The 12,941-nt window shown below is 41.4% G+C and overlaps 1 protein-coding gene and 2 long non-coding RNA genes across 4 annotated transcripts in view; 2 read left to right on the top strand and 1 right to left on the bottom strand.

Annotated features, from left to right (window-relative positions):
* LOC116048216 (bryoporin-like) overlaps positions 1–12,941 on the top strand; it is a 59,631-nt gene that overhangs the window by 25,840 nt on the left and 20,850 nt on the right. Inside the window, exons 2-3 of the mRNA XM_035994496.1 lie at positions 5,159–5,189; positions 7,008–7,102. Coding sequence (XP_035850389.1) covers positions 7,020–7,102 — 83 coding nt within the window. The 5' untranslated portion in view covers positions 5,159–5,189; positions 7,008–7,019. The remainder of the gene's footprint in view (positions 1–5,158; positions 5,190–7,007; positions 7,103–12,941) is intronic.
* Positions 1,895–2,221, bottom strand: LOC118493712. Its single transcript, XR_004895668.1, has 2 exons — positions 2,153–2,221; positions 1,895–1,963 (listed from the first exon to the last, which is right to left on the bottom strand). It is a non-coding gene; the product is annotated as an uncharacterized LOC118493712 (long non-coding RNA).
* On the top strand, positions 3,046–3,715 carry LOC116048183. 2 transcript variants are annotated; one of them, XR_004104580.2, is made up of 3 exons: positions 3,046–3,262; positions 3,453–3,553; positions 3,660–3,715. It is a non-coding gene; the product is annotated as an uncharacterized LOC116048183 (long non-coding RNA). The 2 variants fall into 2 exon arrangements; XR_004104579.2 differs by having other exon boundaries at positions 3,450–3,553.

Raw genomic sequence — 12,941 nt, 5'->3', positions numbered from 1 at the left:
GCATAATATGCGGTCTTTAACTCAAAAGATTAATCAACTTTTATTTCATAATGTCATTTTTTTTTCTCAACATTAGTTTATCTTTATATATCTGAATCTGTGTATGAACTTTTGTCTCTGCTTGCATTGTCTGGTTACATTTTTTTATTCATTTAATAACTGTGTATGTGTATACTTTATATAATCACTCGGGTCTGAAAGAAAATAAATTCTGAACTTCAACAACATGGTCCGAGATTTATTTCTTAAATACAAAATGTTTTCAAGAAATTAATCTACTGTGAGTCGAACAAAACTATGGAACCCGGAGATCACGTTACCAACGAATCGCATGGCTGCTCGAGGCTAAAGCTCCTCTCCTCATCTCCGCATTTTCATTAAAAACCAGGTCTATTCTTTTTTATTCAACGTCAATCGTTTCATTTGTCACCACGGTAAATTACCGTGGATTTCCACAGGATGCGGAACATCTGCGGACCAGCTCTGCTGCAGAACGGCTGCGTGCTCCGCTGTCCGTCAATACCCACCAGGTCCGGATTTGTTGCGTAACGACTGCGGCCAGCCGAACCACAAGATCTCGCGAATTCACGTATGTTTGCGCGATATAACAGGATGTAGTTTCTATAAACAGAACCACAAAACCAACAACAGTTTGTTTCCATCCAGAGGAGTAGAGGGGAAACAACTCTGTGCTGTTTTTTCAAGGTGGAGTGCAGGGAAATGACCTGCCGTGAGCACGGTGTATTTTATTTTGAAATGTAACCGGATGTTTTATTTTGTTTCTGTGCTCGACTTCCTGTCCCGCACAATCTGAATTGTGCTGAATTGCTGCGGAGCTGTCCGTCGTCCGTCAAAAATAGAACCTCTGCGTATCTGCTCCGGAGGGCTGCGGACTGACGGAACTGGGACGGAGTAGGGACGCAGACGTTCTGCAGTCAGTCGAAACACACACATTGACTTTACTGGAAACCTAATGACTCCGTCGACGTTCCAGAGACGTTCCGCAGACGTTCCGCATCCAGTGGAAATTGTCGGTTAGTGGAATGCCTGCAATGAATTTTTTGGGCTCGATCTAAGCTCTAGTAGAGAGTAGTATGTAGAGAGACAACACTAGGGAATAGTATGTAAAGAGACAACAGTAGAGAGTAGTATGTAGAGAGACAACAGTACAGAGTATTATGAAGAGAGACAACAGTAGAGAGTAGTATGTAGAGAGACAACAGTAGAGAGTAGTATGTAGAGAGACAACAGTAGAGAGTAGTATGAAGAGAGACAACAGTAGAGAGTAGTATGTAGAGAGACAACAGTAGAGTATGAAAGACCGAAATGCCGCGTAAGGAGGTTGGTTGGAGGGGTGGATGGGTCAAAAAACACAGGACTTTCCCCCGGAGACCGGGGTCTTTTCCTAAACCTAACTGTCCCATTCTGTACCGCATGTCAGTCAGTACGTCCCGACCCAGAGCATCAAAGAGAGATGTCAAAAGTCCCAGGGCCGTACTGGGACTGAAAATCAGCCCGGGACTTTAAGATGGAGAGGCCTTTTACGCGAGTGCCCTTGGTGCACGAGCAGAAGGATTTTTTGCAGTTATTTTAATTCTAATAGTGTATTTATGGTATAAAGAGAATCAGATTACGCTGAAGACCTTCAAGAAACTTTAGGATGACACCTGCCTCCTCAGGTTGTATAAGCAAGTCACCACTGCACTGAACACAACCAGGTCAGCAAAATCTAATCTCGAACACATAAGTCACAGTATACTGCTAACTACCAGCATGTCATGTACACAGTCAGTTGGAGTGATAAAATAGTTACAAATACTCACACTCATATACTCAAAAACTACAATGAAGTCCCATAAAATAGAGATTTGTGTGTGTGTGTGTGTGTCCTTACTTTCTCAGCTTGGCTCCCTGGCGCAGCTTCCCCTGTGATGGACCCTGCCTCTGCTTACTGATTGTGCAGCTACATATGCATGAGAAGAACATCAGTTATAAATATGACTAAGAATAAAACATTTTCTAATTCAATCTGTGCTTCAGTCAAGTTATTATCTAGTATGTGGAACTATTGGCATTTTATCCTATATGTAAATATCTGATTGAGTGATATGCCTAATATGATTGCCTACCCAGCCCTGCACTGCCCCTCTACCTGTCTGTTTCCTGCTCTTCCTCGCTTCTCCTCCTGCTGCTCCTCCTCCTCTCTCCTCCTGCTGCTCCTCCTCTTTTCTCCTGCTGCTCCTCCTCTTCTCTCCTGCTCCTCCTCTTCTCTGCCTCCTCATCAATATGACTGCAGGGGTCATCCTCAGCCTGTCCCTCTCCATCACTGACCTTAACAGCTAATATACATACAGAGATACAGAGATTCCTTGCTTATAGAAGGATGTTGTCTGTGTGTGATGACACACTGCAAACTGCTGTTTATAATATATAATATATCTCTAAATATGTAAGGGATACATGGCTATAACATGATAACAGCACATTTTTATTACATGGCTACCTACCTACAAAATAAATCAATAATTTGACACACTATTGATTTAAAAAGGAGTTTATTGTTTTAAAAAACGATTGTATTGCTTCCGCTAAAGAAAATAATTCTGTCTCTACAGTTAGAATCCTGCGTGTCCATGGCAACGCTCTGCTTTGAGCGGACTGTTATCAAGCAATAACAGACCGCATTCATGGCACGAAACTAATACAATCGTTTTTATAGCAAACCGCCTCGCTCTACATTATCCCTTATATAATATATATGCCTATATTTAAATGCAAATATAAATAATTTCAGTGTATAATAAACACATCACTAATCGTGCACCTGTCCTGTCCATGCTGCTGGGTCCTCCTTCCTCATCTGTAACGTTACCTCCTGCCACAGCACCCTTTTCACGGAAAAGGTCTGTTAATTTGGCCCATTTAGCTGCCTCTTGTGCCAACATTTCTTTCTTTTTCATTCTTATTTTTTTGGCCCCACCCATTTCTTTCTCTTCTTTCCTTCTTTTCACCATTTCTTAACGTCCGTCTCTGTTGCATTCATACAAATCCAAACCTGACTGAAAGTAAACTCTTTTTTCGGCGCCTTAAGTTTGAGCCAATCGGATGTCAGGAAAAACGAGGATCAGTCAGCAGAACCATCCACCAGTCAGCCTTCCACCAGTCATCCATCAAACCAGCAAGCAAGATGTTAGGTGGATTAAGAGGGACAGTGATGGAAACATTATTTATGGCAGGCCCAGATCATCCCGAAAACAAGCAGGTTTTTTTGACATTCATGTTAATTTAAATGTAGACTTTATCTCCAGATCTAGTTTTACATCTTGGAATGGTATACAACATGATCACAAGTCATGGGTTAGAATTAGAACATATTATATACCTGTGCCTATAGCATTAGGTAAAGTTTGTGTCATTGAGTGTAAAAAGCAACAGCTTTTTTGTTACAGCAGGTCCCAGTCACAGCCAGAGTCGGAAGACCGGTGTCTCTCATGTCAGGGCTCCAGAAGCCAGTGGGGAAGTGACCAGGGACTTTCCTTCCATTACTGCGGGGGTGTTCTTTATTTTGACTGCACTGGTTCCAAACAGTATATTCATTTATTATAAAATTGTTCAATGCCATTGTCTTTTGTTCAATATTGTTCATTGTTTTAACAGAGTCCTTCCTTCAAGAGCTTAAACGCTCACTGGGTGAGGACATACATGAGGAAAAACGAGGATCAGTCCAAGTAAGGAGGGGCCGCTCGTACCCCCCCTCAAGATTGAAAGTATTAGTTTGGCCCGGTCTGAAACACAGACACAGCGCTCCACTGCAGCTGAACGGCCGGCCAGGCCGGTCGCGTATGAAAGAAAAAAAATAAAAATAAATAAAGAAAAAAAACTTATTGACCACCGGCCGGTTCAGCCTGAAATGGACCGGCCGTTCGGGATTGTTCCCGTTATTCCCGATGGCCAATCCGCCCCTGAAAAGTCCCGATGCTAAAGGAGACTTTTAGCGTCCAAACAGACTATAATCTCCTTGCTGTTTTAAGTCAAACACTTTAACCTTTTCATGTTTTTTTATGAGATAGCCTCTGCTAAATAGCCTCAGGAAGGAACTTGTTTTGGTGGAACGTGTTCGTGCAAAAGTTGTTTTAGTCGTGCAACAGAAAACTCAGATTGGACAGATAGTCTAGCTAGCTGTCTGGATTTACCCTGCACAACACAAAGAAAGAGGAAGGGTTACGGACACAAATAAAGGACATACGGCGGCATTTCCAGCGACACTGGAGCAATCCTGTGGCTATAGATTATATTAGACCATACTACTGATGGTCAAGATTATACAATGTTAAAGCTTTAACTACTACTTTGGTTGGCTTTGTGACAACTATGGTGCACTTCTTTTAACCCTCATGACTGCTGATAGCTACAATGATTCTGCATAGGTTCTCCTTTGACCTAGAAGTCTTCTTCTATGGCTTTCTCCTACAGGTGGAGGTATTGCAATATTTTCCTTGTACACCCTTTAATTGTTTACAATGTATCTCTGACATATTTATGCTTAGACCTTAGGCCACACTCTTCTTGTGGACTGTAGCAAACTCTCCTTTTATTTTGTATTTTATTGTAGTACTTTTCGTAGTGTCAAGTGCAAAAAGCATTACATTCTTTATCCTACTACATTTTTTCCCCACCATATAAACATTCAATAGAAATACCAAGGGGGAGCAGGGGGAACGCATCACACAACAGGGAAGAGAAGAAAAAAAAAGTAAAAAAATAAAAAATAAGCAATAAAACACAAATAATAAGACAGCAACAGAACGCACACACACAAAAAAGGGGGCAGCTTCACTGTGTGTGTGTGTGTGTGTGTGTGTGTGTGTGTGTGTGTGTGTGTGTGTGTGTGTGTGTGTGTGCATGCATATCTATCTACAGTGTGCACCTATTAGAACGATTAATTATTTTACTATATCCACTGGATACAATTTATTCAATTTTTCTAGTGAGTTTTTACATTTTTCAGTGTTTCCAACTCTCTTTCCTCTTAATGTTTTAATGTTTTCAGAACTCAGCTGTACTTACCAGATTCATGAAACCACTTCCTGTCTGAACAACAACATCAATCTGCCCCTTCATCGAGTTGCAGTCTCAACCACACCTGGGCTGTTAGAAGCATCCAAACAGACTATCATCTCATCGCTGCTGTAAGTCAAACACTTTTACCTGTTCATGTATTGTTTTATGAGACAACAAAGTAATAATAATAATAATAATATAAAATATTAGAAACACTAAAGCAGAACCAGAAACACTGAGACGTTATAAATGTGGTGTTGCTCCATTATTATTAAGTGTCGGCGAGTTTCAGATATATACCTTTTTTCACGGCAGACATGTTGACATGTCATAGTAGGAAAAGCACGGTGTATTCAAAACCATTAATGATGGCTGCATTCCACTAAGGAGAGGCCCTGGTATTGTGCATGCTGACTCATTGAAAGTGTTGGGAACGTTACTTTAAAAAAGTTATTAGTTATAGTTACTCACTACTTGTTCCAAAAAGTAACTGAGTTAGTAACTGAATTACTCTATGATAAAAGTAACTCCTTACCAGGGAAAGTAACTTTTTGCGTTACTGTTAAAAAAAAAGTTGCTATATGTCAAAGAATTTGGTTGAGCAGTTTTTTTTGCTGTGAGGCAGAAAGATCTAGCTTTTGCTGCTTGGAGGACTTTGCTCCGAGTCCTTCTTTGCTAGTGGATGGCGAGCTATCATCTGTGGTGGAGGTATCGGTGGTTTTGGCCACTAGCTTTGTAGATGCGTGTGTCGTTGTGAGATGCTTCGTTAAATTAGAGTTGCTTACAATGGATGTCGACAAAGTCTTCGCTCCTGGACATAATGTACACATTACATGCACATTCTTGCCTTTGACCACAATGAATAACTTTTCATCGGATTGCTCCTGACTCGCCATCTCTGCTGCTTCATCGAATCTCTGTTTAGCTGTTGTGTGTGTGTGTGTGTGTGTGTGTGTGTGTGTGTGTGTGTGTGTGTGTGTGTGTGTGTGTGGCGCATGTGCTGGCATGTGTGTAAAAACATTGGCTCTGATTGGCTACCATAAAACATGACTCTGCCTTAGCCAATCATAATCACTTACCTCGTTATTAACCCACCTCCTCACTAGCTGTGAGCCAGGGGTGCGTTCGGATTACACAGTTTATTCAATCAATGCATAGTAACGCACCGCATTTAACGTCCAGTAACGTTAACGGCGTTGTAACGACGGGAAAAGTAATTAGTTAGATTACCCCGTTACTGAAAAAAAAATAACGTTGTTACCTAACACTGTTCTTTTAAACGGCATTATTCCAAACACTGCTCACTGAAATAGCTTACTGGGACACTTGAGCCATTGTTAAGGTTATCAATTTCAGCTGTGCTTTTCCTACTATGACAAGTCAAAATGTCTGCTGTGAAAAAGGTCCATTCTGTCCAATAAACAAGCGACCCTCTCCACCGTTGACGTGTGTTTACAGTGTTTGGTGTTTGACAAAGTGCAGTGTGAACGCAAACCGAGCCAAATGTAAAATGCAACAATGATCCAACTTCACCCTCGAATCGCACCGAGTCTAACAAACTATAGGTGTGAAAGCGCCCTAAGTGAATTTTCTGAAGTTCTTAAGTACAAATGTAAGCTACTTATGCTTAACCTGAGTATGACCATTTTATGTCAATTTCTACTTCTACTCCACTACATCTCAGAGGTACATATGCTACCTTTTACTCCACTACATTAATCTGAAATATATCATATCTCAGATGTCTGTCTGTCTGTCTCTCTCTCTCTCTCTCTCTCTCTCTCTGTCTGTCTGTCTGTCTCTCTCTGTCTGTCTGCCTGTCCGCCTGTCTGTCTGTCGGTCGTCCTCAGAAACCTCCACAGTGTGTCTGACAGAACAGATGTGTGACATTATATAGACACTATAATCAATACCAAATCACCCTCATCCTCTTTCTCCCTGTACAGGTTGAAGACATCATGGCGAGTAAAGCTTTACCCGATTACGAGTGCACCATTGAGATTGAGAATAAGTGCTCTGAGTTCATCCTGTGTAACCCACAGTGAGTATATATTTAACTTTTTACCAATGTGTGTATTTTCCTTACAAGATCAGGCAGTTCTCATGAAGCACTCGTACATATATCTCTGAAAATGAAAGCTGTGTAATTCAAGTTCAAGTTCAAGTTACTTTATTGTCCCCCAATGAGGCAATTTCTTGTGCAGCAGATAGTACAGTACAAATCACACACAATCACACACACAATACAGAAATTGCCTACCTTGCAGGCATAGTTAAAAAACAATAAAAAAGTAAACAATCAATAAATAGTAAGTCAATAAGTTATCTATGGTTCTTTATAGAATTAAGAAGTAGAATGGCTGCAGATACAAAAGAGTGTTCTGTTGGTTCTGAGTTTTGGGAGTCTAAAGCGTGATGCAGATGGCAACATGTGAAATTAAGCCTGTAAGGTATGAGAACTATTTCACAGGATAGATTCAGCCTGTAAGGGATGAGAACTATGTGACAGGATAGATTCAGCCTGTAAGGGATGAGAACTATCTGACAGGATAGATTCAGCCTGTAAGGGATAAGAACTATCTGACAGGATAGATTCAACCCTTCTTAGCATCTGCTTCTGATAAAGTTCCTCCAGGCCTTTCTGCTTAGAACCTGTGATGCAGCTGCTGACCTTAATTAACCTGGAAAGGTTAAACTTTGAACTTTGAGAATTGGGAGCTTTGGAGCTGCTATCAGGTGTATTTTTCTCTCTTTTAGTAAATATAAGCTAACAGTCCCCCCAATGTTTTTTGTCCCGTTTTACAAAATTTTTTCCGCAATGTTTTTGTTGCTTCTTTCAACTTTTTTTGCTGTTTTTTCTTTGATGGCTAAGTTACTTTTTTTTGCTGACTTTTTTGGGTCTCTATGTCGACCAAGCTGTAAGTGAGAAGATTATATGAGACATGCAATAATATAATAAAAGATGCTTGACTTTTGCGATGAAATAATAGCATGTGAATAACCTAAACATGTCTGGCCCTGGATGTGATTCTTATTTTCCAGCGTGGCCTTTCGCGGAATTGAGTTTGACAATCCTGATCTAGAAAATGTCAAAGTGTTTCAGTGACTAACTCCGAGGTTTTTTTTTTCTTGCTTGTGTCACCAGGGTGTACATTAAAAGTGGATTCTGTAAAATTCCTCTGTCGCCAACACTTGGCCCGTCTGAATCTGGCACAGCTCAGTTCAACAAGAACAGTTTCTCTGCACGTGGAGCTGTTGGAGTCTTCACTTACGATCTCCAGAATAACACCAAAGAGGAATGCCTTGAAAAAGTGGCTATCATGTTTTCTGTCCCTTATTGGTTCATCATGTACTCAAACACGTACGCAGTGGGAGTCTTCGACAATAATAAACAGTGTGATCGCAGCCTTTTTTATGAGATGCGTAACATCAAGCACCCACAGTCAGGGTTCGTCAGAGCTAAAGCTAAAGAAAGTCTGACTCTCAAAGGTGAACATGTTACCGTCCGAGCCACCATGTCAGACGGTGCCATATCTGTCGTCAAGGTTCAGGTGTGCATCAAATGAAATATGAAGTATCAGGGAAAACAGAGAGCTTGGTGACCGTGAGGAGATTACCATCACTTACTTTACCTTTTAAACCATGTAAACCTATTCTGGTACAACCTCTAAATACAATTATGAATCTTAAAAAGGAGCATAATATGAGGTGTTTAACTCAAAAGATGAATCAACTTTCATTTCATAATGTCACGTTTATTTGCTGACGTTAGTTTATCTTTATATATCTGAATCTGTGTATGAACTTTTGTCTCTGTTTGCATTGTCTGGTTACAATGTTTTTATTCATTTAATAACTGTGTGTGTATACTTAATATAATCACTCGGGTCTGAAAGAAAATAAATTCTGAACTTCAACAACATGGTCCGAGATTTATTTCTTAACCATTTTGTTGTCTTCCTGTCGACCATGCAACTTTGTGTTTTTCTAGGTCGAAATTTCAACAGTTTTTTGGCGCTTTGGCGTGTTTTTTTCCAAGTTTTTTTGTCACTTTATCAAGTTTTTGTCACCTTTGGCAATATTTTTGGTAACTTTTTTCAGCGTTTAAAAAAAAATGTTTTTGTCGATTTTTGTTTTTTTTCCTGCGTTTTTGTAGCTTTTTCCAACATTTGTCAACATTATTTTGTCATAGTTCTGATATAGAAAGTTTTTGTAAACGGGTCAAATTTGACCCGAGGACAACAGGAGGGTTAAAGGACAATTCCGGTGCAAACCGAACCTAGGGGTTAACAACGGATGTGTACCCACTCTGTCATTCTCTGGGACGTGTTTTCATGCTAATCAAATGAGTTTGTAGCTTATTGAACGAAGAGCTGCGGGAGCTCCGTGAAAGGGTTTACGAGAGAGAGAGAGAGCTATGCCCCAACAGAGCCTCGTACCTCGGGAAACCAGTCTTGACTTACAGTTGGCGAAACTAAACTAAAATCAAAAGCAATTTGCTCAATATATCGGAAATAATCGCACCGATGTAAAACATAACTTGTCTTGTACTTACTCAGTGGATAACTGTCTATCTGGTTCCTCCGGTCTGGGTCGCCGTCTCCAATTTATCTTCGGGACAGCGAAAAAAGTTTCAAGTACAGCCCTGTTTATCACAGAGGGGATTCAGCCTGTAAAGGGATGAGAACTATGTGACAGGATAGATTCAGCCTGTAAGGGATGAGAAATATGTGACAGGATAGATTCAGTCTGTAAGGGATGAGAACTATCTGACAGGATAGATTCAGCCTGTAAGGAATGAGAACTATGTGAAAGGATAGATTCAGCTTGTAAGGGATGAGAAATATCTGACAGAATAGATTCAGCCTGTAAGGGATGAGAACTATCTGACAGGATAGATTCAGCCTGTAAGGGATGAGAACTATCTGACAGGATAGATTCAGCCTGTCAGGGATGAGAAATATCTGACAGGATAGATTCAGCCTGTAAGGGATGAGAACTATGTGACAGGATAGATTCAGCCTGTAAGGGATGAGAACTATGTGACAGGATAGATTCAGCCTGTAAGGGATGAGAACTATCAGGATAGATTCCACCCTTCTTAGCATCTGCTTCTGATAAAGTTCCTCCAGCCCTTTCTGCTTGGAACCTCTGATGCAGCTGCTCACCTTAAATAACCTGGAAAGGAAGTTGTTTTTGTTTTATAGTAATGGACCACATTGACTGCTGCTGTATAAAAGCTGTTTCATGTTGCTTGTGTTTAGCGCGGTCGGGGCGCTCGTATGTTCACCACAAACCACTTCCTCCCAGGAAATAGGTGTTCATGTCTAGGGAGTGTTTTAATCTAAACCACGATTTGTTTTTCGAATCTTATCTAGTCGTTTTGGTGTCTAAACTTAATGTGTGTCTGTTTGCGTGTGTGTGTGTGTGTCTGAGTGTGTGTCTGTGTATATGTGTGTCTGTATGTGTGTGTGTCTGTGTGTGTGTGTGTGTGTGTGTGTGTATGTGTGTCTGTGTGTGTCTGTTTGCGTGTGTGTGTGTGTGTGTCTGTGTGTGTCTGTTTGCGTATGTGGGTGTGTGTATGTTTCAATTCAATTCAATTTTATTTATAGTATCAAATTATAACAAGAGTTATCTCAGGACACTTTCCAGATAAAGTAGGTCTAGACCACACTCTATAATTTACAAAGACCCAACAATTCCAGTAATTCCCCCAAGAGCAAGCATTTAGTGCGACAGTGGCAAGGAAAAACTCCCCTTTAGGGAGAAACCTGGGACAGACCCAGGCTCTTGGTAGGCGGTGTCTGACGGTGCCAGTTGGGGGTGTGATGAACAGTGGCAATAATAGTCACAATAAAGATAATGGAACAAGAGCATAGCAGGACATAGCAGGGTGTAGCAGGGCACTGCAGACCGTAGCGGGGTGTAACAGGGCATAGCAGGGTGTAGCAGGGCACTGCAGACCGTAGCGGGGTGTAACAGGGCATAGCAGGGTGCGGAGTAGGACCACCGGGACTGCTGCAATCATGATTTAGGTGCCACCCTAATCCAAGGAAACATGCTGGGCAAAAGAAACACATAAGGACTCCGGGGAATAAGCTCCCCAGAGCTACGTTAGTAACAAGCATTTCTGGGACATGGATGCACACAGATGGAAAGAGAGAGGAGAGAGAGGCTCAGTGTGTCAAAGGAAGGAAGTCCCCTGGCAGTCTAAAACTATAACAGCATAAGTGGGAGAGACGGGTTTAAGGAGAGGAGCCTGGTCGGGCTAGAACTCTCCCCTGCCGGATCGGGCTGTACTGGCCTGCCTCCCTCTACTTTGATTATATCATTGGTTATATGGAAGATTAATCTGACAACTATGAAGAGAACCAGAGAAGAGAAGGGGTGCCATGTCTGAAGCTATATACCCTCCCCCGCAGGTCTAGACGAACGCTGCAACTTGTCTGTGTGTGTGTTTGTGTGTGTGTGTATGTGTGTGTGTGTGTGTGTGTATGTGTGTGTGTGTGTGTGTGTCTGTGTGTCTGTTTGCGTGTGTGTGTCTGTTTCTGTGTGATTCTGTGTGTGTGTGTGTGTGTGTGTGATTCTGTGTGATTCTGTGTGTGTGTGTGTGTGTGTGTGTGTATGTTTGCGTGTGTGTGTGTGTGTGTGTGTGTGTGAGAGATAGATTCTGTGTGATTCTGTGTGTGTGCTGCAACTCCTCACTCCCTAACTATAAGCTTTATCAAAGAGGAGAGTTTTAAGTTTACTTTTAAATGTGGTGTGTGTGTATGTGTGTGTGTGTCTGTTTGCGTGTGTGTGTGTGTGTGTCTGTGTGTGTGTGTGTGTGTGCGTGTCTTTGTGTGTGTGTGTGTGTGTGTGTGTGTGTGTGTGTGTGTAAGATGAGAACTTGACATGATATAGCCGCTTTCCGACCAAGTAGTTACAGGAACATAGTTATAGGAAAAGTCCACTTCTAAACAGATCTACCAACTACTCTCCCCCAAAACAGTTTTTTCCAGTTGCTTTCCCACTGGCCAAGTGGCCATAGGGACTGGTAGGAGGAGTAAGGGAGTGATGCAAGCACGGCAACGGTCTTTATAGCGTTAAAATCAGAAAACAAATACACCAAAAAAAATATGAACTAAATACTAAATCCAATGTATATAGCATATCTGTCATAATTTAAACAATTCTCCCAAAGAGAAACGGGTATCTCTCTCTCCCCTGCCTCTGCCTGCTGCGCTGTGGACATGTGTGCGTGTGTGTGTGTGTGTGTGTGTGACGGCCACGCTTGTGGAGTTTAACTCCGAAAAGACAGTTAACCACAGGTTCCCATTAATCTTATGATGGACATGTGATGTGATATTTAAACAAACGAACCGTCAACGGCGAAATAAAAGCCTCTTATTTACGAGACCGGTCTCTCCAGCTTACAGCGGGGTTTCTGAGGATGACTGGCCGAGCGACGAGCTAGCGGCCGGGGCAGGCGCCTGCTGGCTGTCGCCTGCTGGCTGTCGCCTCACTTTATGGAGCCTCTCAACTCAGCACTTAATACCTTATTGCTCAACATACTCACTTAGACACCTCCAATGTCCAACTTTTTTTTACGGTACCAAGGTTATTCTCTGTAGCTGGTAGGAGAGCATTTCAATATAAAGCCCCTTTTGATTGGAATAACCTTCCTCTTTTTTTGAGGTCTATTTCTACATTTGGTTTATTTAAGTCGTCACTTTTTTCTTTTCTTAAAACTACATGTTCTTGTAATTAGGGACACCAAGGATATTATATATAAATGGTTTATGTAACTTCTTTTTATTTTTATTTTTGTTTTTCTTGGATATTTATACATGAGATGTGATGTCATCTGGTATGTTGTATTTTATCATAAGGCATATTGA

This window comes from Sander lucioperca, chromosome 2 (genome assembly GCF_008315115.2).
Source record: "Sander lucioperca isolate FBNREF2018 chromosome 2, SLUC_FBN_1.2, whole genome shotgun sequence".
Lineage (NCBI taxonomy): Eukaryota > Metazoa > Chordata > Actinopteri > Perciformes > Percidae > Sander > Sander lucioperca.
Note: the sequence above shows the minus strand (reverse complement) of the source record. Positions and strands in the feature narration are given on the sequence as shown.